General features: G+C 47.0%; 1 protein-coding gene across 1 annotated transcript; it reads left to right on the top strand.

Annotated features, from left to right (window-relative positions):
• The first annotated feature begins 15,109 nt into the window (after positions 1-15,109).
• Positions 15,110-18,315, top strand: LOC102487811 (small nuclear ribonucleoprotein E). The gene has a single exon (XM_027772434.1). It carries the CDS (start codon positions 17,833-17,835, stop codon positions 18,109-18,111), a length of 279 nt encoding a protein of 92 aa, XP_027628235.1. The 5' UTR covers positions 15,110-17,832; the 3' UTR covers positions 18,112-18,315.
• Positions 18,316-23,886: the final 5,571 nt, after the last annotated feature.

The raw sequence follows: 23,886 nt of genomic DNA, 5'->3' as shown, positions 1-23,886 counted from the left end.
TCTGTGTGTGTGTGTGTGTGTTTGTTTGTGTGTACATGCCAAAACTCCCAATGGGATGGAGAAATGGAGAAGGGATTGTGGTGTGGCCATGCCCCATTGGGGGAGATTTCTCCTCCCACTTCCCTGTCTCTCCCTGGCAAGCTCCCTGTCTTTTACCCATATAAGAAAGAAGAGTCAGCTCTGCCTAGTGGTCTCCTTGAAGATGTGAGTGTGAGGGTCCTGCTGCCAACTCCCTGCCCTTGAAAAGCCGATTTCTTCCTGCTTTGATGCAGAATGCTGCCACCATGTGTGGTCAGTCCACTGTGGCCCAGCTATGAGCTCCAGGAAAGCTCAGGTTTTCTGAGAATCACTGGAAGCAGCAGAGACGCTTCTGAGAATGGGTTAAATACTCCTCCATTAAAAAAAAATCCATGGAACCAGCAGATGGCATAACGGTTACAGCGCTGGACTCCCACGTAGTCGAACATGATTCGAGTCCTGGACCTGGTGGCTTAAACTCACGCCAGGGGCATGCATGTGCGTGCCCAAGATCCCGAGAGGAGAATGGAGGAGAAGGGATTGCCGCGTGGCCATTCCCCCTGGGGAATGATTTCTCTCTTTCTGTCTCTCTGCCTCTCTCTGTCTTCCTGGTGAGAACATATGCCCTATAGAAAAAAACCTCTCAAAAAAAAAAATCTAGAATTTGGAAATAAGGCAAAAGGATGTCTACCAGTCTAAGAGGTTTGATAAAGGATGATTTTAGGAGTCTTAGGAAAGTTACCTCTGACTCTTCACCATTGATGCGGGCTGGGCTCTGGACAGTAGATAGTTACATTGTTGGAATCCCACATGGCCTACTGGGGTTTGAGTCCCAGACCCAGAGACTTGAAATTCACAATAGGCATGTGTGTGTGCGTGCCCAAAATCACGAGAGGAAAATGGAGGGGAAGGGATTGTGGAATGGCCATACACCCTGGGGGATGATTTCTCACTTTCTGTCTCTTTCTCTCTCTTTGTGTATCTCTGGTGAACACACATGCCCTATAGCAAAAGTCTCTCAAAAACAGAAAAAAATAGAAAAGTAATGAGATCATTACCCTGTAGGACATTAGCTATTTTGTAACTGAGTGAGCAGCTGAACTCTAGCACTTTTTTTTTTTTTTTTCCTTGCCTCTGCTTGTCTCTTCAGTTCTTGTTGAACTGGATTTTCCACCATGCTGGTATTCTCCTAATGCATTAAGTAATCTTTGACCCACAGTCTCTACTAAGGAGAGTCACGTTTTTAACTTCGAAAATAATATCCAGTGACACATTTGGAGATAGTCTCACCAAGATGTCCAATTGGCTCAGCTGTCAGTGCCAATTAAAGTGAGTCTCACCTGAAACTGCCTCTTCTTCAGAGTTCCTGTCTCTATCCTGTGACTTTATTATTACAATCTTATTTATTTAGACATATCCAACCACACAGTTACTTCCTGTAAAATTCAAACCTTAAAGTTCCTTGGATCATCGCCTCCTATCCTAGGCCTGTCCTGAAGTTGACTACTTTTTTTCCCCAATTATTTATTTAATTTTATTTATTCATTCATTTACTTTTTAATTTGGCCAGAGAGAGGAGGGGTGGGGAGAGAGAAACTGAGAAAGCAAGCCACCAGGTCTGGGACTCAAACCGTGGTCAACCACGAGGGAGTGTCCAGTGCCTTAACTACCACACCAACTGCTGGCCCCGACTACTGTCTTTTTTTTTCAATTTTTATTTTTTAGATATTTTTGCCAGAGGGTACCTGTGCTCCCCAGAGAGAAACAGAGAAGTGAGAAATCAGCCACCTTACCTACCCCGGTGATTCTGGAGCATACATGTATGAGTGTCTCAGTAACAGGAGTCGGGGCCAGCAGGTGGCTTGGTGACTTAAGGTAGCCTCCCACATGACTGAATCCTAGGTTGTAGTCCTAGATCTGGTGGCCTAAAAAACACACTGGGTAGAATCAGCAGATGATGTAATGGTTATGTCGCTGGACTCCCACATGGCCGACCGCGGTTTAAATCCTGAATGCGGAAGCTTGAAACACCCTGAACACGTGTGCGTGCATAGAAAAGCCTGAGCGTAGAGCGGAGGAGAAGTATCTGCAGAGTGGCCATCTCCCCTGGTGGGTGACTTCCTGCTTTACGCCTATCTCTCCAGTGAGGGCATATGCCCTGTAGCGAAAATCTCTCTCTAAAAAAAAAAGAAAAAGAAAAAGAAAAACACACCAGGCACATGTGTGTGCATATCCAAGATTGTGAAAGGAGAATGGAGAAGGGATTAAGGGATTGTTGCAGGGCCACCCTCCCTCCCCGGGGTGGTGATTTCTCACTTTCCCTTTCTCTGTCTCTGGTGAGCATACATGCCCTATGACAAAAATCTAAAAAGAAAATAAAGATCTCCTACTAAAGAGAATCATGCCACAACTTGCTTTTTATCCTCATTCAAAAACAGGGTTGGTGGGGCCAGCAGGTGGCGTGATAGTTGGGGTGTTAGACTCTCACATAGCCGACAGCAATTTGAGTCGAGGACATGGCAGTTTGCTTTCTCACTTTTTCTCTTTTTCTCTGATGACTATAGCAAGTTGAAAAGTAATAATAAATAAAATTAAATAGATAATATTTTATAGAATTATTTAACATGTTTAATTTGTTATTATTATTTTTAAAATCAGTCAGGGACAAGACAGAGAGAGAGAGAGAGAGAGAGAGAGAGAGAGAAGAAAAGAGAGAAAGCAAGCTGCCTAGTCTGGGACTTGAACCACAGTCAGCCATGTAGAAGTCCAGCACCCCAACTAGCATATCACCTGCTGACACAATAGATAATTCTTTAAACAAAAATAGGGTTGAAGATCTATCTTGGTACTTGTGACCTGCCCTACTTTTTTTTTTGAGAGGTTTTTGCTATAGGGAGCGTGCGCTCACCAGAAAGAAGAGACAGAAGATAGAGGGAGGGAGATGCACACTCCAGCGGAATGTTGGCATACTGCAGTCCCTTCTCCTCCACTTTTCCATCCTATTGGGACTTAGGAGATGCACATACATGTGCCCGGCGGGAGTTTAAGCCACAGAGTACAGGACTCGAACCATGGTCAACTACATTGGAGTCCAGCGACATAGCCATTACGCCAACTGCTGGTCCCACCTGTCCTCGTGGTTTTTGAACCATCATGAGAACACAAACATAAAACACCTAGGAAAAATTTAGGAAATGTGCAAGACTGTAGGTAGAAACTTAAAGAATTGCCTGGCTAACAATTGAGCTTGGTGATTGAGGAGCTAGATCCCACATGACTGATTACGTAGTTCAAATCCTGGCCCCAGTGGCTTGGGAAACACACTGGGCACATTGCATATACATGCCTAAAATCCTGATAGGATGGAGAAGGGATTGTGACCTGACCACACCCCATTGAGACGAGCTTTTTCCCTTTCCCTCTTTCTGGCCAGCACACATGCCCTCTGGAAATTTTTAAAAATTAATTTTGGGGCCAGCAGATGGCATAGTGGTTACGTCACTGGACTCCCACATGGCTGACTGTGGTTCAAGTCCTGGACCCGGTGGCTTGAAAATCACCCTGCACACACGTGTGTGTGTGTGTACCCAAGATCCTAGGAGGAGAATGGAGGAGAAGGGGTTGTGGCGTGGTCATCCCCCGAGGGGGGTGATTTTTCACTTTCCCTTTCACTGTCTCTGTTTCTTTCTCTCTCCAGTGAGTGCACTCACCCTAAGGCAAAAAAAAAAAAGTAAAAGAAAAAGAAAAACCTCTAAAAAATAAAAATAAGTTTTAAAAAAGGAATTTATGGGGACCAGCAGTTAGCGTAATGGCTATGTCTCTGGACTCCCACATAGCTGACCGCAGTTTGTGTCCCGAACCCGGTAGTTTAAAACTCACACCGGGCGCGTGTGCGTGTGTGCCCAAGAGCCCGAGAGGAGAATGGAGGAGAAGGGATTACGGCGTGACCTTCCCCCCTGGGGGGTGATTTCTCGCTTTCTGTCTCTATGTCTCTCTCTTGTCTGTCTGGCGAGCACACACACCCTACAGCGAAAACCTCTCCAAAAAAAAAAAAAAAAAAGAATTATTTTATTTAGTGTTATTTATCATTATCAATATTCTACAATTTGCTACAGGGCACATGCACTCACCAGAGAGAGACAGAGAGAGATGGAAAGTGAGAAAGCAAGCCATCAGGTCCAGGATTCAAACCGCAGTCGGCCATGTGGGAGCCAAGCACCCCAATCACCATGCCACCTACTGGACCCAAAAAAGGAATTTATTTTCAAATAACTTTGTATTTACAACATGCATTATTGATAAGCTTAATCAATAATGAAATGGGGGCCAGCAGGTGGCATAATGGTTAGGGCGCTGGCCACTCCCATGTGGTTGACTATAGTTCAAGTCCTGGACCTGGTGGCTTCTTTCTCACTTTTCCTCTCTCTCTCTGAGTGTCTCTCTCTGGTCAAATTAAAGTAAATGATTGAATAAATAAAATTAAAATTAAAATAATTCTTTTAAAAAATAATGAGATGTATGAACCAAAAAGTCACACACACACACACACACACACACACACACACGCACACACATACTGCTCAAAGCAACAAAATGGCATTCTGTTTTTCCAGACATCTTCTCTGCCTTTATAAGCATATTTCTGGAATTTGCTTTTTGCTTTTGGGGTTGAGTTAAAGCATATCCTTACAGGGAGTGAAGCACATCTATAAATGGCTGTGACGCGTCATGGACTACGAAAATGCTGTAGCGGAGGCACCCAGCATTAGGAACCTGCGTCAAGGAGACAGTCATGAGAGTGGGGTGGCTTCCGAGGGCGGGGCTAGGGACTGTAATTAGGCCCGGAAGGATCAGCTGGTGGATCAGTTGGACAGGACGTTCCAGGCAGGGGACTTGGTCTGGAGGTGGATAAGCATTTCTAAGTGGCAGAACTCTGACAAGGGTGAGACTGGGGGAACACAGAGAGAACCGCAGGGCTGAGTTAAGTGGGCCCCCAGGGCCGGTGCCCCAGCCCAAGCCTTCTGGAGAAGCCAGCGGCCACTGCCAGACCTGTGGCTCCAGGTCCCATGATCTAGCCCAGGAAATAAGAAGGGTCCAGGCTTCCGGTGCCCATAGGGGTGGGGGCCACAGATGAGCTCCTTTGCTGCAGTAAGGGGAAGGGATGCATATACCTTGAAAAGGTCTTTCCAGAAAGCTGGAGCTGGAGCATGCTCAGTGTAGGAATGGCGAATGCCTGTGCTGCCACTCCTGTTCCATGCCCGGAATGCCCAGTGCTCATCATTACCCAGAGAGGGAGTCCTAGAAGCCCACAGGCAGTCACCAGCTGTCAGCGGGAGCTGGCAGCAGAGGGAGGCTGGTTTCCTCTGCCTCTCTGTCCATTCATATGCTAGTGAATAGCTATCCACAAGCAGGGAATGCCTTCTCCTTTGGAGAAGTCTCAAAGGACTCCATTTCTGACCCTGGGAGGAGTCCCTTTGAGGTGTGCATACTGCCCCCTAATGAGCTGGTGTGCATGGTGCAGCTAGACTGTGTGGGGAAGGTGACACCTACTCCATGTAATGCAGGATTTCATCCTCAGGCCCCTAATGCCAGGCTGGCAGCACAGAGGCCTGGCAGGGAGAGAACAGGGGCCTGACACAGCTGGACCTGACTCAGTCCCTCAGTGAAGAAGTAAAAGCAGCAGATCTAAAGTTCAGATTTCCTGCCTCTCAGAGTCAGGTCAGGTCTAGGCTGGTCTGGGTTATCAAGAGACATCTCCAAAGCCCTTTCCTATCTTGCTCAAAGTCACACAGCTAAATGTCGTGGGGCCAGCAGGTGGCATGCTGGTTGAAGTGCTGGACTCCCACATGACTGACCATGGTTCGAGTTCTGGATCCAGAGACATGAAACTCATGCCAGACATTGTGTGTGTGTGTGTGTGTGTGTGTGTGCGCACACACATGTCCAAAATCCCAAAAGGAAAACGGAGAGAAGGGACTGTGGCATGGCCATCCCTACTGGGGGTGATTTCTCACTTTCCCTCTCTCTGTCTCTCTGGTGAATGCATGCACCCTGTAGCAAAACTATCTTTAAAAGAAGAAGAAAATAAATGTTGCATTTGTGCAGGAAGTCTGTCGTAGGTCTACCAGGCTCTGTCGTTTCACATGAAACCCTCACCCCACCACAAAAGGACCTAAGCAAAACGTCTTATTTCTTGTATCATGTAACTAAAAGCTCGAGGGTCCCTCCTCCTGGCACTGTAGGGCCTAGGTGTTCGTGGCTCTCCATCTTAAGGCTCTGTTACGCCTGACTCTGCTTCTGACAGCCCTTCTCACACCTCTGAGATAAAAGTGGGCGTGGTGATTAAGCGAACTGCACCCCACATAGCTGACTGCGGTTTAAGTTCGGGAACCAGTGGCTTAGAAAGTGCAGACAGGGGCCCAACAAATGGCATAATGGTTACGTCACCGGACTCCCACATGGCCAACTGCGATTCAAATCCTGGACACAATGGCTGGAAAATCATGCCAGTGCACGTGGATGTGTGCCCAAGATCCCAGGAGGAAAATGGAGCAGGAGTTGTGGTATGGCCATCGCTCCTGGGGGATTTAGCCTTTCATTGTCTCTGTCTCTCTGGAAAGAACACATGCCCTAAGGCAAAAACCTTTAAAAATATATACACCAGGCTAGTGTGCATGCGTGCCCCAAGTCCCTAGAGAATGGAGAAGACACTGTGGACTCCTCATAGGATAATTTCTCACTTTCCCCCTTTCTTTGTCACCCCAGCGCATGTATCCTATCACAAATTTAAGTAAGTAAATAAAGTGGTTTGTATCAAACATAACAGGCTATGCTTGGCTAGAAAGTTCCGTCGAGGCATTTCAAAGTTATTCAGATCCTGGAGTCATCCAGATAACCACCAGGAAACTGGAAGGGAAAGGCCGGTGTCAAAGTCAACGCAGAACAGAGATGGACCAGGCCAGAACTAATGTAATGGGACAGTGAAGGGATTAAAGGGCAGGGAGAGAAGCCAGGCCCAGGAGGCCAGATGCTGAAGCTCACTGTGAGTTCAGGAAACAGGTGATGGGCAGGGACTGAAGAGGGACTGAGGGGCACACGGGTTCTCTGCCCAGAGCAGCTCTAACCCAAGGTGAGGGCAGGCAGGGACTCACTTCCCACGCCCTGTAACTAAGGGGCCTGTAGGCCACGAGCCCAGCGAGCCCAGTATGCCGCAGACAGGGGCCGCCTTCTTTTCTGCGGCCTGTTCTACCCCGCTTTCCTCAGGGTTGATTGACTTCTCTGCTCCTAGCTCTTTTCTGTGTTCCTGCAGAGCCCCACTGAATTCTTCCGATGTGCCCTCGAGCCCTGTATGCTATTGAGAGACAGTTGCCTATGGGCAAGAGTGGCCACAGTTGGGCTGTTCAACCCGAGGGACTCCGCATATTTCACGTGTGCTGTGGAACCCAGGAGCACACCCTCTTCCACTGGAACTGCTTCCTGGTCACAGGTGCAGGACCTCTGCAGCTGCTGGGCATCTGTGTCCTTGGCTCAGGAAGTGTAAGCAAAAGATCAGCCCAGCACAGCCTCGGAGCCTGGGTGGCAGCCAGCAGTGAACTGAAGTGTAGTGCTAGAAGCCACATGGCAACTGGGGTCTGGGTGCCCAGGTCCGCCTGAAGATACACTGGGCTTGCATGTGCGCCCAAGATCCTGAGAGCAGGAGGACTGGAGAAAAAGGGATCTCAGTATGACAACACCTTGTCAAAAGTGCTTCTCTGGGACCAGCAGTTAGTGTAATGGCTATGTCGCTGGACTCCCACGTAGTCGACTGTGGTTCGCGTCCTGGACCCGGTGGCTTAAAACTCACGCCGGGCGCATGTGCATGCGTCCCCAAGATCCTGAGAGGAGAATGGAGGAGAAGGGATTGCGACGTGACCATCCCCCCTGGAGGTGATTTCTTGCTTTCTGTCTGTCTCTCTCTGTCTGTCTGGCGAGCGCACGTGCCCTATAGCAAAAACTTCTCCAAAAAAAAAAAAAAAGTGCTTCTCTCTCTCTCAACATGTTCACACACGGTATCACGAATACATTCTGTTTTCTTTTTAAAAATGTTGCTGCAAGGTGTGTCCACTTATTGGGGAGAGAGAGAGAGAAAGCACCCCCTGGGGGGATGGCTACACTGCAATCCCTTCTTCTCCATTCAACCCTTGGGATTTGGGGAATGCATGCATACATGTTGAGTATTTATTTTTTCCTTTGAGAGGTTTTTGCTATAGGGCGTGTGTTTGCCAGAAAGACAGAGAGAGACAGAGAGACAGAAAGGGAGAAATCACCCCCCAGGGGGGATGGCCACGCTGCAATCCCTTTTTCTCCATTCTCCTCTCGGGATCTTGGGCACACACTCACGTGCACCCGGCATGAGGCATGAGTTAAAGCCACCAGGTCCAAGACTCAAACGGCGGTCGACTACATGGGAGTCCAGCGACATAGCCATTACACCAACTGCTGGTCCCATATTGAGTGTTTTTCAAACTGCCAGGCCCAGGGACTCTAACAGCGTAGTCAGCCATGTGGGATCCAATTGCCTTAACCATCATGCCACCGGCTGGCTCACAAATAAAAATAAAAAACTAAAAAAAAAAAAAAAAAAAGCTTTGGGGCCAGCAAGTGGTGTGGTGGTTGGGGGCGCTGGACTCCCACATGGCCAACCACGGTTCAAGTCCTGGACCTGGCAGCTTGCTTTCTCACTTCCTCTCCCTCTCTCTCTCTGTCTCTCTCTGGTAAAATAAAAATAAATAAATAAAGTTAAACACAAAATTTAAAAAAAAAAAAAGCTTATAAGGGCCAGCAGGAGGTGTAGTGGTAAAGGTAGTCGGAGGGGGATGGCCATGCTGCAATCCCTTCTCCCCTATGTTCCTTCTGGGATCTTGGGCACATATGCACATGTGCCCAGCATGATTTTCAAGTCACTGGGTCTGGAATTCGTGTTTGACCATATGGGAGTCCAGCAATGTAACCATCTGCTGCTCGGTGTGAGTTTCAAGCCTTCAGATCCGGGACTCGAACTGTAGTCTGCCATATGCGAGTCCAAAGATGTAACCATTATGTCATCTGCTGGTCCTTTTTAAAGGATTTTTTTTTAAAGAATTATTTTGTTTTTTATTTATTCATTCATTTATTTCATTTTTTAATTTTGAACCAGAGAGGGACAGAGCAAGAGAGAAGGAGAAAGTGGGAAAGTGAGAGAGCAAGTCTCCAGGTCCAGGACTTGAACCGTGGTTGGCCATGTGGGAGTCCAGCGTCCTTAACCACCACTCCACCTGCCGGCCCCTTTAAAGGATCTTTAAATTTCTTTTTTTTTTTTTTTTGAGAGAGATTTTTGTGATAGGATGTGTGCGCATGGCAGAGAGACAGAGACAGAGAGAAAGTGAGAAATCACCTCCCAAGGGGGATGGCCACACTGCAATTCCTTCCCTTCTCAGGATTTTGGGCATGCATGTACATGTGCCTGGCATGAGTGTCAAAAAGGTTGAGGCCTGCTGCTGTAAGAGACACTCAAGTGAGTGGGATGTGCAAAGAAGTGTAGAAGCAGGATCTTTCTGGGGTGCAGCAAATCACAGCTCCAAGGGGGTGAAGACCAGAGGTTTCCCAGCCCATCACTGTGCTCCCGAGGTCATTTCACGTGTCTTCATGCAGTTCTTCTAAGACTACTGTTTCGTTCCTCATTATTTTCTAGGTTAAAACTGCCACAGGGTGGCAAGAAATTTAGGGGCTGTCTTCTGGCATCCGGGGATTTTAAGAGGCATCTGGAGAGAGACAGAGAGAAGAGTGAGATGTCCCCCCCACCCCTGCCAGTGGGGGATGACCAAGCTGCAATCCCTTCTCCTCCATTTTCCTTTAGGGATTTGGGCATGCATGATCATGTGCCTGGCATGATTTTCAGACTGCTGGGTCTGGAACTCAAATTATGGTGGGCCATGTGGCAATCCAGCACCTTAACCAATATGCCATCTGCTGGTCCCTTGTTTTGTTTTTCAATTTAAATAATTATTTTTATTTAACTTTATTTATTTACTTATTTATTTTAATTTGACCAGAGAAGGACAGAGTGTGTGTTTATGTGTGTATGTGAAAGAGAGAGGGAGAGAAAGTGAGAAAGAAAGCCACTAGGTCCAGGACTTGAACTGCAGTCTGCCATGTGGGGGTCCAGCGCCCTTAACCACCATGCCACCTGCTGGCCCCAAGTCCCTTGTCATTGTTTTATTATTATTATTTATTTATTTAATTCCATTTGTTATTATTTTTTAATTTGACAAGAGAGAGACAGAGAGGGAGAAAGCAAGTCACCGGGTCCGGGACTTGAACCACAGTCGACCATGTGGGAATCCAGCACCTTTATCCACCATGCTACATGCTACTTGCCAGCCCCAGTCTCTTGTTGTTTTAAAGTGCAGCTTTCTCTGCCATTTTATTCACAATAAGCACGTATACATGAGAGAGAGAAAGAGACAGAGACAGAAACACCCTTCATGGGGCCTGGTCATGCTATGACCCTCTTCCTCCAGTTCTCTATCTTGTTGGATTGTAGGCACTCATGTGTGCTTGCTCAGAACATTTTAGGACATCTGTGCTGGGGATTCAAACCACAGTCACCACATGGAATCCAGCTTCTCTTGAGCAGCACATTACTACTGTGCAACAGAGCCAGCCCCAGCACCATATGTTAAAAAGGCTATCCTGGAGGGACCAGCAGTTAGCGTAATGGCTATGTCACTGGACTCCCACGTAGTCGACTGCGGTTTGTGTCCTGGATCCGGTGGCTTAAAACTCACGCCGGGTGCATGTGCGTGCATGCCCAAGATCCTGAGAGGAGAATGGAGAAGGGATTGCCTTGTGGCCATCCCCACGCCACTTTCCCTCTGTCTCTCTCCTGCAAGTGCAGGCACCCTGTGTGAAACAAACAAACAAACAAACAAAAAATATATATATATCCTTTTTCCATTGATTTGCCTTTGCATTTTTGTTAAATGTCAATGACTTCTGCTTAGGTTTCTTTTCTTTTTCTTTCTTCCTTCTTCCTTTTTTCCTTTCTTTTTTAGATTTTCTGGCCATAGGGTGGGTGCCCTCACCAGAGACAGAAAGGGAGGGAAAGTGGGACCAGCAGATGGTAAAATGGTTATTTCACTGGATTCCCATGTAGTTGACCGCAGTTCAAGTCCTGGACCTGACATCTTAAAATTCATGCCAGGTGCATGTGTGTGCGTGCCCAAAATCCCAAGACGAGAATGGAGGAGAAGGGACTGCAGCATGGCCATACCCCCTGGGGACTGATTTCTTACTTTCTGTCTCTCTACAGCAAAAATCTCTCTAAGAAAAAAAGAGAGAAGGAGGGAGGGAAAGTAAGAAAGCACCCAGAGGGGATGGTCATGCTGCAATGCCTTTTCCATTCTCTTCTTGGATTTTTAACAGGCAGGCACATGCACCTATTGTTTTTCAAGCTGCTGAACCCAGGACTTGAACTGCACAGTGGGATCTGGCTGCCTTAACTACAACATGGGCCTGGGAAGGAAAGGGAGAGTCAAAAATTTCTCCTGGGAAGCCACAGGAGGACAGCAATGAGTGGCTCCACTCAGGATTCTCAGGGATACATTTTCACCTCACTTTGATCTGAGCAACAGCCTCTAGGCCAGTCACTTCAAGAGGGCAGCCAGGGGACCAGCAGATGGAGTAGTAGTTACATTGTTGGACTCCCACATGACTGACTGTGGATTAAGTCCCAGACTGGTGGCTTCAAAATCTCACTGGCAGTGTGTGCCTGTGTGCCCAAGAACCCAGAATAGAATGGAAGAGAAGGGATTGCGTTGTGGCCATCCTTCTTGGGATGTGTTTTTTCACTTTCCCTCTCACTATGGCTGTCTGTCTGTCTGTCTCTCTCTCATGTGACCTAAGGCAAAAACCTCTTTTAAAAAAATAATAAGAGGGACCAGCAGATAGTGGAATGGCTATGTCACTGGACTCCTCTGTAGTCGGCCATGGTTTGAGTCCCGGACCCAGTGGCTTAAACTCACGCTGGGCACGTGTGCGTGTGTGCCCAAGATCCCAAGAGAAGAATGGAGGAAAAGGGATTGCAGCATGGCCATCGCCCCTGGGGGATAATTTCTCACTTTTTCTCTCTCTCTGTCTTTCTGGCAAGTGCACATGCCCTATAGCAAAAACCTCTCCAAAAAAAAAAAGCGTGGGGGCCAGTAGATCGCATGATGGTTAAGATGCCGGAATTCCCACATGGCAACCACAGTTCAAGTTCTGGACTTGACAGTTTGCTTTCTCACTCTCTCTCGTTGTCTTTCTCTGGCAAAACTTACGCGAAAAATATAAAATAAAATAAGTAAAAAAAAAAAAAAAAGAGCGAAGCTAGGGTCTCTGACAAATTGCATGTGGGCTTGAGGACAGAGAAGAGTGGGGTAAGCAGCTGGGAGAGGCGAGAGAAGGGTGCGTGAGTCTATGACAGTTCGAGGGCTGAAGAGCACCAGATGACAGGCGAGCATCCCCATGAGAACCATGGGACAGAGATGACCAGGCCAAGGAGCGCGTCAGACCTACCACACGGCACGGGGTCATTCCCGGCTTTCCTGCTCCCTGGAGCACCGCTGTCTTCGGTGCTTCAGGTGGACTCTTCAATTCTACCCCAGGACATTGCCTCCTGCCACCGAAGCCTAGAAAACCAAATCTAGAGCCTACCTATTGAGGGCACAAACGTACCCGCCACTAGGGGCGCACTTCGTCCCAGCTCCCAGCGGCCCCTCTCAGTCTGCCGAGGCCACACCCTTGTCCTCTTGGCCACGCCCTCCGTGGTAGACAGCAGGCGTGAGCGCAACCTGGGCGCCCCGCTGTCAGAGGGATGCTCAGGATGCCTTTGTCTAACTGGCAGATGGTGTAATGCTTATGCTGGACTCCCACGTAGTTGACCGCAGTTTGAGTCCCGGACCGGCGGCTTAAAACATGCGGGTGCGGGACCAGCAGTTAGCGTAATGGCTATGTCGCTGGACTCCCACGTAGTTGACCGCGGTTCGCGTCCCGGACTCGGTGGCTTAAAACTCACGCTGGGCGCGTGTACATGTGTGCCCAAGATCCTGAGAGGAGAATGGAGGAGAAGGGATTGCGGCGTGGCCATCCCCCCTGGGGGGTGATTTCTCGCTTTCTGTCTCTCTGTCACTGTCTGGTGAGCGCGCGCACCCTAGAGCAAAACCCTCTCAAAAAAACCCCAAAAAACAAAAAACATGCGGGTGCTGTGCCTAGGATCCTGAGAGGAGAATGAATGGAGGGAAAGGAACACTGCCTTGCAGCAGTTGGCCTGGTGGCTAAGGGCTTTGGACTCCCACATGGCCCACGGCACATCGAGTGCTGGACCTGGTGGCTTGCTTTTTCTCACTTTCTCCCTCTCTCTCTGTCCTTTTCTGCTCAAATTTAAATAAATAAATAAAATTAAGTAAAAATAATTCTTTTTTTTGAGAGTTTTTTTTTTTTTTTTGCTATAGGGGGCGGGCGCTCGCCAGAGAGACAGAAAGCAAGAAATCACCCCCCAGGGGGGATGGCCACGCCACAATGGGATGGCCACGCCGCAATCCCTTCTCCTCCAGTCTCCTCTTGGGATCTTGGGTACGCACGCACACGCTCCTGGTGTGAGTGTAAGCCACTGGGTCCGGGACTCAAACCATAGCCGACTACATGGGAGTTCTGCGACATAGCCATTACGCTAACTGCTGGTCCCAAAAATAATTCTTTAAAGAAAAGAAAGAGAAAAGCAAATCATATCCTGTCTGGGCTCTCACTTGCCCTGCAGCATCAGCCCAAGGACTATATCTCTGCTTGTCTTTAAAGGTCACTAGCGTGTTGCTCAGATCTGGCTGCACCCTACACGTTACTGTGGCTGAATCCCACATGGACACGACTCCCTGCTTGGTTAGCGTCATGGACCCAGTGGCTCGAGAAACACACTGGCGCGTGTGCCCAAAAGCCCGAAAGGAGAGAGAAGTGGAAGAAAAGGGACTGGTTTCATGACCATCCCTCATAGGGGGTATTTCTCTTTCCTTCTCTCTCTCTTCCCTCCCTAAGGAATCTCTGAGGTCAGACCATGGCCCAGGCAGCCTCAGAATCATGGCCCGTGGAAGGGACTGTAAGCCTCAGACCTTTCTTCACAGGTCAGGAAAGAAGCTGGCCAAAGGTGGGAAGAGGATAGAGGGAAATTTTTTTTTTAATTATTTTATTTTATTTTATTTATTCATTCATTTATTTTTTAGTTTGACCAGAGAGAGACAGAGGGGTGAGAGTGAGAGAGAGAGGAAGTGAGTGAGAAAGCAAGCCACCAGGTCCAGGACTCGAACCCTGGTCGGCCATGTGGGAGTGTCCAGCACCTTAACCACCACACCACCTGCTGGTCCCAGGTTAGAGGGACTTTACAGACTGAGGGAAAAAGAACAGGCTGTGGCCTGAGAGGCGCCGGCGTGCTGCCCTGATGGAGTCCCAGGCAGCTGGAGTGTGCAGGGTCAGACACCTGGTGCCCCCTAGCCCTCTGGCCCCAGCTGTGCACCCTCCTGCACAGAGCCTGTTTGTCCTTTTCCTACTCCCCAGGGCCACTCAGGACCTTGCCCATCTCCAGCCTTCGACCTTGTCCACATAGCACTCCCTGGAAGAGCATCTCTGTCCTCAGAGGTAGTCAGTGCTGCATTAGCCCCAGGAGTCCTGGGAGGAAGGGGCCAGTGGGGAGGTCTCAAGCTGTCCTCCCTCTTCCCTCAGGAGTGGGATGACCAGCTAACTCATTTGCTGCAGGTGGCCAGGGGCGGGGGCAGTTGTTAGAGCACCCAAAAGCCTAGCCCCAGGTTCTATGTCACTGTCTCATCTTGGCCCAGGGGGTACCAGGAAGGAGCGTGGGGAAGGAGCTTCAGGACGATGGGCCCTGTGCGCCCTCCCCAGTACCACCTCCTGGGGACAGGGCTCCTGGTGGGGTGGGGAGGAGAGGCCAGAGCAGGGAGCAGGAAGAAAGCAGGGATGCTGCGGGGACTTGAACCCCGGCCCAGCAGTGCTGGGTGTGCCACCACCAGCACCTTTTGCTTTTTCTTCTCATCTTTTCACACACTGAAAGGTGAAAAGCAAAACCTGAACGTGGCCGTGAGCCACGTCCAGTAAAAGAAACACCTGCGGCGGCTCCAAGCCTCCTCCCATCCTGGCTCATCACCTCCCTGCCCTGACACCCCTGCAAAGGCACAGCCAGGGGGACACTCGTCCCCCCGCTTATGGCCACGTTTCCCATCATGCTCATTGCCTATCCCAACTGAAGGGGTACAGGAAGTCAGACCGGCAAACCACAGGCCGGAGTCCTGCCTGCTCTGGGACAGGGTCAGCTGTCAGGACTCTGACAGGTTTTGTGTACGTGCAGAAATTTCCTGACTCTAAGAAACTGGAGAGGCCACCACTGAGTAGTGGGACTTTACTTGCATGTAATTCCTGCTCCATGGTTTGAATTTTTAGCTCTGTATAGAATTAGTTTTATAATGACAGGAATCCATCTTTTCCTCAGAACAGGAAACGTAATAACTAGGGGAGACCTCCAACACTGGCCTGGCTCACATGCTGACAGTCTTTGGGTCTGCTGGGTCCTGGCCACCTAAGGTCCCACAGAAGTGCCCACCTGCCTCGCCATCCATCCGCTCATCTCTCAGCCACCGTCAGCTGTGGGCTCCTCTCTGGGAAGTGCCATCACTTGAAAATGAAGTTCAAAGCAGTGTCCCCACCGGCCTCTCTGCTCTCACTGGACTCGGATCTAGAGTCCAAGTTCTGGGGAGGATGAGGCCAAGTTACCAAGGTCCCAGAGCTAAGAGGTCCACGAAGCCCCCTTCTGGACCCCTGGCTGGTAATTGCCCCCAAAGTCCGCTGCCCGCAGTACCCACTGCTCCCAGTCCAGGCTCTACCTCTGCTGGGTCCACGGCGGGTCCACAGGCACCCCCACAAGGTCTGCAGTCCTCATCCAAGAGTCCTGTCCCAGCCTGTCACGGGGGAGGGCCCTGGAGCCCCTCCTGTCAGCCCTGAGAAGTGCAGAAGCCTGCCTCGGCAGGTCCAGGAGAGAAACTGAGGCTCAGAGAGGGCCTGAACTGCTCAGGGCACACAGAGGTCAGCCATGCTGAGAACCAAATCCTCTAGGCATCCAGGTGCGTCTGAGCGGAGTCTGGCCCACTTCTCTCTCTCTCACATCCCCCCACAAAGTCTGTGGGCTGGGAGCCAGGCCTGCAGGCCCAGCCTCAGCCCCACGAAGGGGCAGGTAACCTGTTGGGCCCGCTGCCTCCATCCCTGCCCATAGCCCTCATGCGCCCTCCCTCTTTGCCGAGTCCCTCTCCCTCAGCTCGGGCTCAGCACAGCGCCGAGCGCGGGCACTTACTTACTGCAGCAGAGAGGGCACGAGCGGCCGCAAGTCCCACCTGATGACGGAGGACAACGCTCTGACCTGACAAGGCCTCAGAAATGGGGACATTCAAAACACACTCTGTAAGACGAGCAGAGAACGGATTCAGCGTGTTAGTGAAGAAACCTTCAGCGTGTGCTGCAGGAACTCAGGGGGTGACGACATGGGAGGGGAGCCCTGCCACCGGGTTGTAGGGCGACATTCAGACGGCTTCCAGGAACCACTGGAACCATCTGGGACCACTGGAACCATCTGGAGCACCCAGCACAGTGAGTGAGGAGAACCAAGCAGCTGCCCTTCCCTTTGGACAGGGGCGAAGGCTGACCAAAAGCAGCCTGGAGGCATAGAAGGGGATTTGCCCTGAGGTGTTTGTGACTGCACGACTTACAACAGAAGTGCTGACTGGCCAGTGGTCCAGGCAGCAGCGGAAGCTCACACCCTGAGATGCCCCAGAGGAGTCCACCAGAATGTGTGGACTATCTCGTTATGAGGAATTGTGTCCCCAGCAAAACACGAACTGGAAAAAAAGCTAAATAACTACCAGTCACAGCAGTGACAAATGTGTAAGAGGGCAGACAGCAGAGAAAAAGATGTAAAGATAGTTTCAAACTACCCATAGCTCAGTGGTTAAGTGCTCTGTGGGCAGGGCTGGATTCCACAGGCTCAACTGAGGTCAGAATCCCAGGCCCAGGAGCTTGAAAAACATGCCAGGCACATGTGTGCATGTGGACATATGCCCAGGATCCTGATGGAATGGGGATTGTGGTGTGACCAGACCCCATTAGGGGACACTGTCACTCTCTCACGTGCCCTCTGGCATTAAAAAAAAAGAACAACAAAAGGTTCTCATGAAAATTACCCCTAAGATATGTCAGTCCAGTGCAGACAAGACCGTGGTGTGCGTGCACAAGCATAGGTTCACTGTCAACGTCAGACATGGTGAGCTCCGAGCAGGAAGCACTCCGCAGAACAGTCATTTATGTTGTTAGGAATCTTGAGGAACCAACGCTGCATCGAAACACATGGAGTACAGCTGGGTGTGGTGGCGTACTGCCTGAAGTCCCAGCTACTTGGGAGGCTGAAGTAGGAGGATCACAAGTTCAAGGCCAGCCTGGGCAATAAAGCAAGACCCTGTCTCAAAACAAAACAAAAACAAAACAACTGTCCCCCCCAAAGAAAAAAAAAACATCCCAAACCCCACTTGGAGTAAACTGGTTAAGCCACCTCCAGGGCAGCAGAAAGAACCCAGAGAGAATGTACTCATGCTTCTGACCATGCAAAGATAATAGACCAGAAAACATCAGGATGTGCAAGGTGACAGAGTAACTTCTTGACTACTTTAGAACATTTATAAAAATAATCATATTGGGCCTTCGTGAGATTCCACCATGGTGTACCGAGGCCAGGGCCAGAAAGCGCAGAAGGTGATGGTGCAGCCCATCAACCTCATCCTCAGAAACTTGCAGAATAGATCCCGGACTCAGGTGTGGCTCTATGAGCAAGTAAATATTTGGATAGAAGGCTGCATCATTAGTTTTGATGAGTATGTGAACCTTGTATCAGATGATGCAGAGGAGAGTCATTCTAAAACAAAGTCAAGAAAACAACTGGGTCGGATCATGTTAATAGGAGATAATATAACCCTGCTACAAAGTGTCTCCAACTAAATGATAAAGTGAGAACTTGCTGAGAAGACACTAGTTTGTTCCCTTCATGGAGAGTATAGTCCTAAAAATTTGTTCGTATTGTTTTGATTACCCTTATGTTATTATAAGTTGGCAAGAAATGCTGTGGGATTGTTTTTATTAAAAAAAATATATAGGGACCAGTGGGTGGTGCTGTGTTTAGGGCACTGGACTCCTACGTGGTTGACCATAGTTCGAGTCCTGGACCTGCCAGCATTCTTTCTCACTTTCCCTCTGTCCCTGTGTCTGTCTCTGGTCAAATTAAAAAAATAATAATAATGACAATAATAAATAAAATTAAATAAATAATTCTTTTTAAAAATAATCGTATCTTAGGTATATTAAAAAATGTAGAAATTTTACAGGCCACTTCCCCATATAACCAATCATGAAACCAGAAATGAACTACAAAATAGCTAAAAAGATAAAATTACCAAACATTTGGAAATTGTAAAGCATAGTCCTAAATAACTAAAGCCAAATTATGTATCAGAACTGAAAGCACAGACATATAGGAAATAAAATCAACGAAGTCTTGTTCTAAAGACAGGCAGGAAGACTTCACCTCACGTTGGCCCACCAGGCCGGGGTCTGGCTCTCTCCCTTCAGCCCCACCTTGCACTCCTCCTGGCTCCAGCCAGTCCCTCCATACCTCAGTGTCTTTCTTCAGGCCCTTCTCTCAGCTGGGAACGGGCTTCCTTCCGGCTCCTCTCACCCTCCCAGTTAGAGCTATCGCACCTGCCATTAACTCGTGATCTGTGTAATCGCCCTCTGAGGCCTGTCACCCCCGACACACACACACACACACACACACACACACACACACACACAACATTTCAGCTTTACACAAACCATGGTGAAGGCAGGGCCAGTGACCCTTTATGTATAAAAAGCCAATAAAATAGATTCCTTGAAAGTCTATTCAAAACAAAAACTAGGAATAAAAAAGTGAAGAACTGTTCATAAAGAGGACACTTTACACTTAAACATATGATAAAGGCAATTTTCTTGAAAAGTTCACTTTGAAATTTTGACTTATGATGAGACAGAAATATTGAATATCCCAGTAACCTGAGAGAACTTAAGCTTTGGAGAATCACGAACTCCAAGAGAAGTGCCCGCCCAGCTGATGTCCCGGAACCCAGCATGCTCTGCCGCCTGTGGAGAGCAGGGTGGGGGGGGCTGACCTAATGTCTCCTGCCACTCAAAGACAGGGAACAGCGGCCTGCGAACACAGAAGTGCCTCCCCATACTGCTCATCTCCGTGCAGCACAAACCAGTAACTACGTCTGAACATTATTTTGTCTCATTTCTGCATGAGGAAATGGACTTTGAGAATGTAAAAGGCAGATCATCAACTACAATGTAAGATATTTAGGTGGATACTGACTTAAACAAGTTGTAAAACAGCAAAACTCCAGATCTTTACATTTAAGACATTTACAAGACAATTAGAAATTTAAACACCAAAGGCTGGATGGTGGTAGAATGCAATGCTCTGTGAGGAGGCCAGCAGATGTTGTGGAGGTTAAAGTGGTTGGATCCCACATGGCCCATTGCATGGTTCAAGTCCCAAACCTGGTGGCTTGAAAAACACACTGGGTGTGTTTGAGTGTATGTCCAAAATTTTGAAAGGAGAATGAAGAAGAAGGGATTGCGGCACAGCCATATCCCTGGGGGTGGTGGTGGTGGTTTTTCACTTTCCCTCTCTTGTTCTTTCTCTGTCTCTGTCTCCCAAGAGCACACACATACCCTATAAGAAAAAAAAAATTCAAAAATTAGTTTTATTATTATTTTTAATATGCTCACCAGAGACAGACAGAAAGAGACAGAAAAGAGGAAGAGATGGGGACAGCAAGAAAGCAAGCTGCCATGTCCAAAACTTGAACTGCAGTCAGTCATGTGGGAGTCTAGTACCTTAACCACCATGCCACATGCTGGCCCTTCATGGTCAAGTGGTTAAAGGAGCCAGATATCACATGCTCAAACACAGTTTGAATCTTGGCCCCAGGGGCTTGTGCGTGCCTACCCAAAGTGTCAACAGCATGGAGAAATAAAGACGATATTGCGGTGTGATCATGCCTTGTTGGGAGGTGCTTTCTCTGTCTCTGGTGAGTGTATGTCCCTCTACAAATTAAAGCAATATGTTTTAATATCAGTTGGATTTTTCATGACATTAAGGAAGTATTGGTGCTTTTTAGGTTTAAAAAAGATATTAATTAAAAAAAGTAATTATTAATTTTATTTTTTGCTTTAAAAAATTATTTTATTTATTTTAATTTGACCAGAGAAGGACAGAGTGAGAGAGAGAAAGAGGAAAAGCAAGAAAGTAAGCTACCAGGTCCGGGACTTGAACTGTAGTCAGTCATGTGGGAGTCCAGTGCACTTAACCAGCTGCTGGCCCCTATTGATTATTATTTTTAATTCACCACAAGGCACATGCACTCACCAGAGAGACAGAGAAAGAGAGAGAGAAGGAAAGTGAAAAAGCAAGCTGCCAGGTTTGGGACTTGAACTGTGGTTTGCCATGTGGGAGTTCAGTGCCTGAACCACCATGCCACCTGTGGGTCCCAAAGGTATTAATTTTTAAAAAAGAATAATTGTTTCTGACATAGACAAAATATTTATGAATAAAATAACAGGATGCCTGGGATCATTTGCTTCAAAATAACCCAAAAGGTGGAAAAGACAGAGTGTAGCTGGAATAAGATTAGTCATGAGGTGAGACCCGCAGATGGCATAACGGTTTCATTGCTGGACTCTGGCGTAGTCGACTACGGCTCACATTCTGGACCTGGCAGCTTAAAACTCACGCCGGCATGTGTGCGTGCATGCCCAAAATCCCAAGAGGAGAACGGAGGAGAAGGGATTTCTCACTTTCTGTCTCTCCCTGTCTCTCTGGCAAGCCCACATGACCTATAGCAAAAAATCTCTCTTAAAAAAAAAAAAAAAGATTAGTCATGAGGTGCTGTTGAAAGCAGATGATGAGTGTGATACTATACCATTCTGTTTTTATAAATGTTAAAAACTTTCCTTAATAAAAAAACCCACGTAATTTAAGAAAGGTGGTCAAAGTTGTGTTCAGAAATTATGATGGTTCAATATTCCACTAGTATTAATTAAATAATAACCCATTAATAAAATTAATAAGATGGTGAAAGGAGAAAAACCTGATGCTCATATCTCAAAAGATGTAGGAAGGACAACGGAATAAATCCACTAGTATGATTATTAAAAAACAAATACACTTCCAAGCAATTTAGTCACAAATGGGAACCCTTTCCCACACAATTAGAGGGTGACATTAGCTGACATCACATGTGAAGGTCACATCAGAACAGCACTCCTCATACATTTCCCATGTAAGAACTGCACACTGTTCTCTGCTTCTCACTGTCTGCGGTCCCACAGGGGACACTCCCCTCCAAACTTTATCCATTTACACAACACCTTGACTTTCTTTTTCTATAACTGAACACAGCCAGTCAGTTTTTTCTACCTTAAATCAGTCACTTTTATGTCAAAGGATGTTATCAAGAAAGTGCAAACACAATCCACAAAATGGGAAAAAATATATATAAATTACGTAGAATATATAAAGTACTCTTACAACTTAACAATAAAAAGACGCCAAATTAAGAAGTGGACAGAGGGTCAGCACAGACACTTCTCTGAAGAAGACCAACAGAATATGGGCCAACAGGACATGAAAAGGTGCTTGACATTGTGAATCATCAGAGAAACGCAAATCAAAATTACATGAGATACTACTTCATACCCATTAGGATGGTTATAAGGAAAAGTGTTGGTGGGAATGTGGAGAAATTTGACCCCTCAGCCATTACTGCTGGGAACGTAAAACAGAACAGCGGCACTGGAAGACAAATTGGCAGTTCCTCAAAGAGTAAAACACTGAATTACCATATGACCCAGCCTAGGCATACTCCAAAGACAATTAAAAATAGGTCCACACAAAAACTTGTACACAGATGTGTATGGCAACATTACTTATGGTAGCCCGAAAGCAGAAACCACCCAAATGACTGACTGATGAACAGATAAATAAAATACTTCAGTGGTAAATCCACACAACAGTAGATCCAGACAATGGAACATTGCTCAGCTTTTAAACATCGAAGTATTGTTACATGCTACAACACGAATCAACATGAAAATATTGTGCCTCCTGAAATGAAACAGACATAAGGCAATTACTGCATGATTACACTTACATGAAGTACCTGGGGTAGGCAAATTCAGAGACAGAAAGTATAACAAAGATTACCAGGGACAAGGGGCAAGGGTTGTAGAAGTCACTGTCCTATTTGGAAGGGTGAAAGAGTTCTGAAATGGATAGTGGTTATAGCAGTATAACATAACGAACAGACTAAGCCCCACTGAACTGTATACTTCAGAAGCATAAGTCTTAGAGTATGCCAGTCATCTCTCCATTTTTAGAAGGAAACATGAATTTATTCTAAAAGAAAACTTTATATTACCATCATAAAAGGAGAATCGGTCATATAATAAATAAAATATAAAAATATATTATTATATTATATTATTATATAAAAATATAAAAATATCAGATATCTATTAGCAGATCAACCAAACTTATCTTTTGGATCCCCAGTAAAACGAACACCTCTTTGGATTGCTCAGGGGCTTATGTGCAGCAAGACCCCCTCCTCCATTTGCTGAGAGACCCTGCAAGTGGGTCAGCTCACAAAGCTCACTGCTGGTGAGTAATTACAGCCCATGCAGACAAGATGGGAAGAGAGAAGCATGAAAAGGGAGTAACTCCTATGGACAACATAACAGTCGAAGATGATTGTTACTTACTTGGAAAAAACACAAGAGAATAGAGCTTACTCCAGAGCTTAGAAGAACGCCAATCAGAATGCCTGCATTATTTCACTTACCCCATTCCACTTCTGAGATAGACAATATGATCATTCTTTCAGGTGGGGAAACTGAGGCAGAGAGACGGTACGATAAATAAAGGGCAGGTTCCAGGATGAGAATGAGACTCAAAAGCCTACACTTTTAGCCAAGATGCTTTTTGCCTCCCAGTTGATCCTAATAGTGAGGTGCAGCATATTTGCAAAACAAAGTGTATGTGTGTCTAACCATATACTACCAGGATCGGAAATTTTAATAGAAAAACATATCCAACCACAAAACAGAGTATTAAATGTCAAGGAACAAACTTTATGAATGTGCATAACCCACTTAAAGAGAAGTCCGAAGCTCCCTGGAGAAGGAAAACCATCCTGTCCTGAACAGACAGGGAGACGGTTTCTAAGTGGGAAGTCTCAGTATTGTAATATATTTACAAAGGTAATGAAATTGCAATAAAAATTCAAATGCTCTTTTACAAAGAGTGACAGGGTACTATATTACCATTATCAATTGACTTAAAGCTGAAATAATAAAACATTGGTTGCACAAGGGAAAAAGCTAGTAGCACTAGGAAGTCTGGTCTATTTAGGCTATAACTGATATGTATTTTAGTGGCCATTTTAAAACAACTAAATTAGGTTCCTACCTTATACTGTACACTGAAACAACTTCTGGAGGAATTAAAGAGTTAAATGTTGAAAACATAATCATAAAAGAACCAGAAGAAAATATGGTCGGGCTGACATATGGTGTGGTGGTTAAAGTGCTGAACTTTCTTTTTTAATTTTTTTTAAGAATTAATTTATTTTAACTTTTATTTATTATTATTATTTTCCAATTTGATCATAGAGAGAG

The sequence above is a fragment of the Tupaia chinensis genome, unplaced genomic scaffold, assembly GCF_000334495.1.
Source record: "Tupaia chinensis unplaced genomic scaffold, TupChi_1.0 Scaffold000273_1, whole genome shotgun sequence".
NCBI lineage: Eukaryota > Metazoa > Chordata > Mammalia > Scandentia > Tupaiidae > Tupaia > Tupaia belangeri.
Note: the sequence above shows the minus strand (reverse complement) of the source record. Positions and strands in the feature narration are given on the sequence as shown.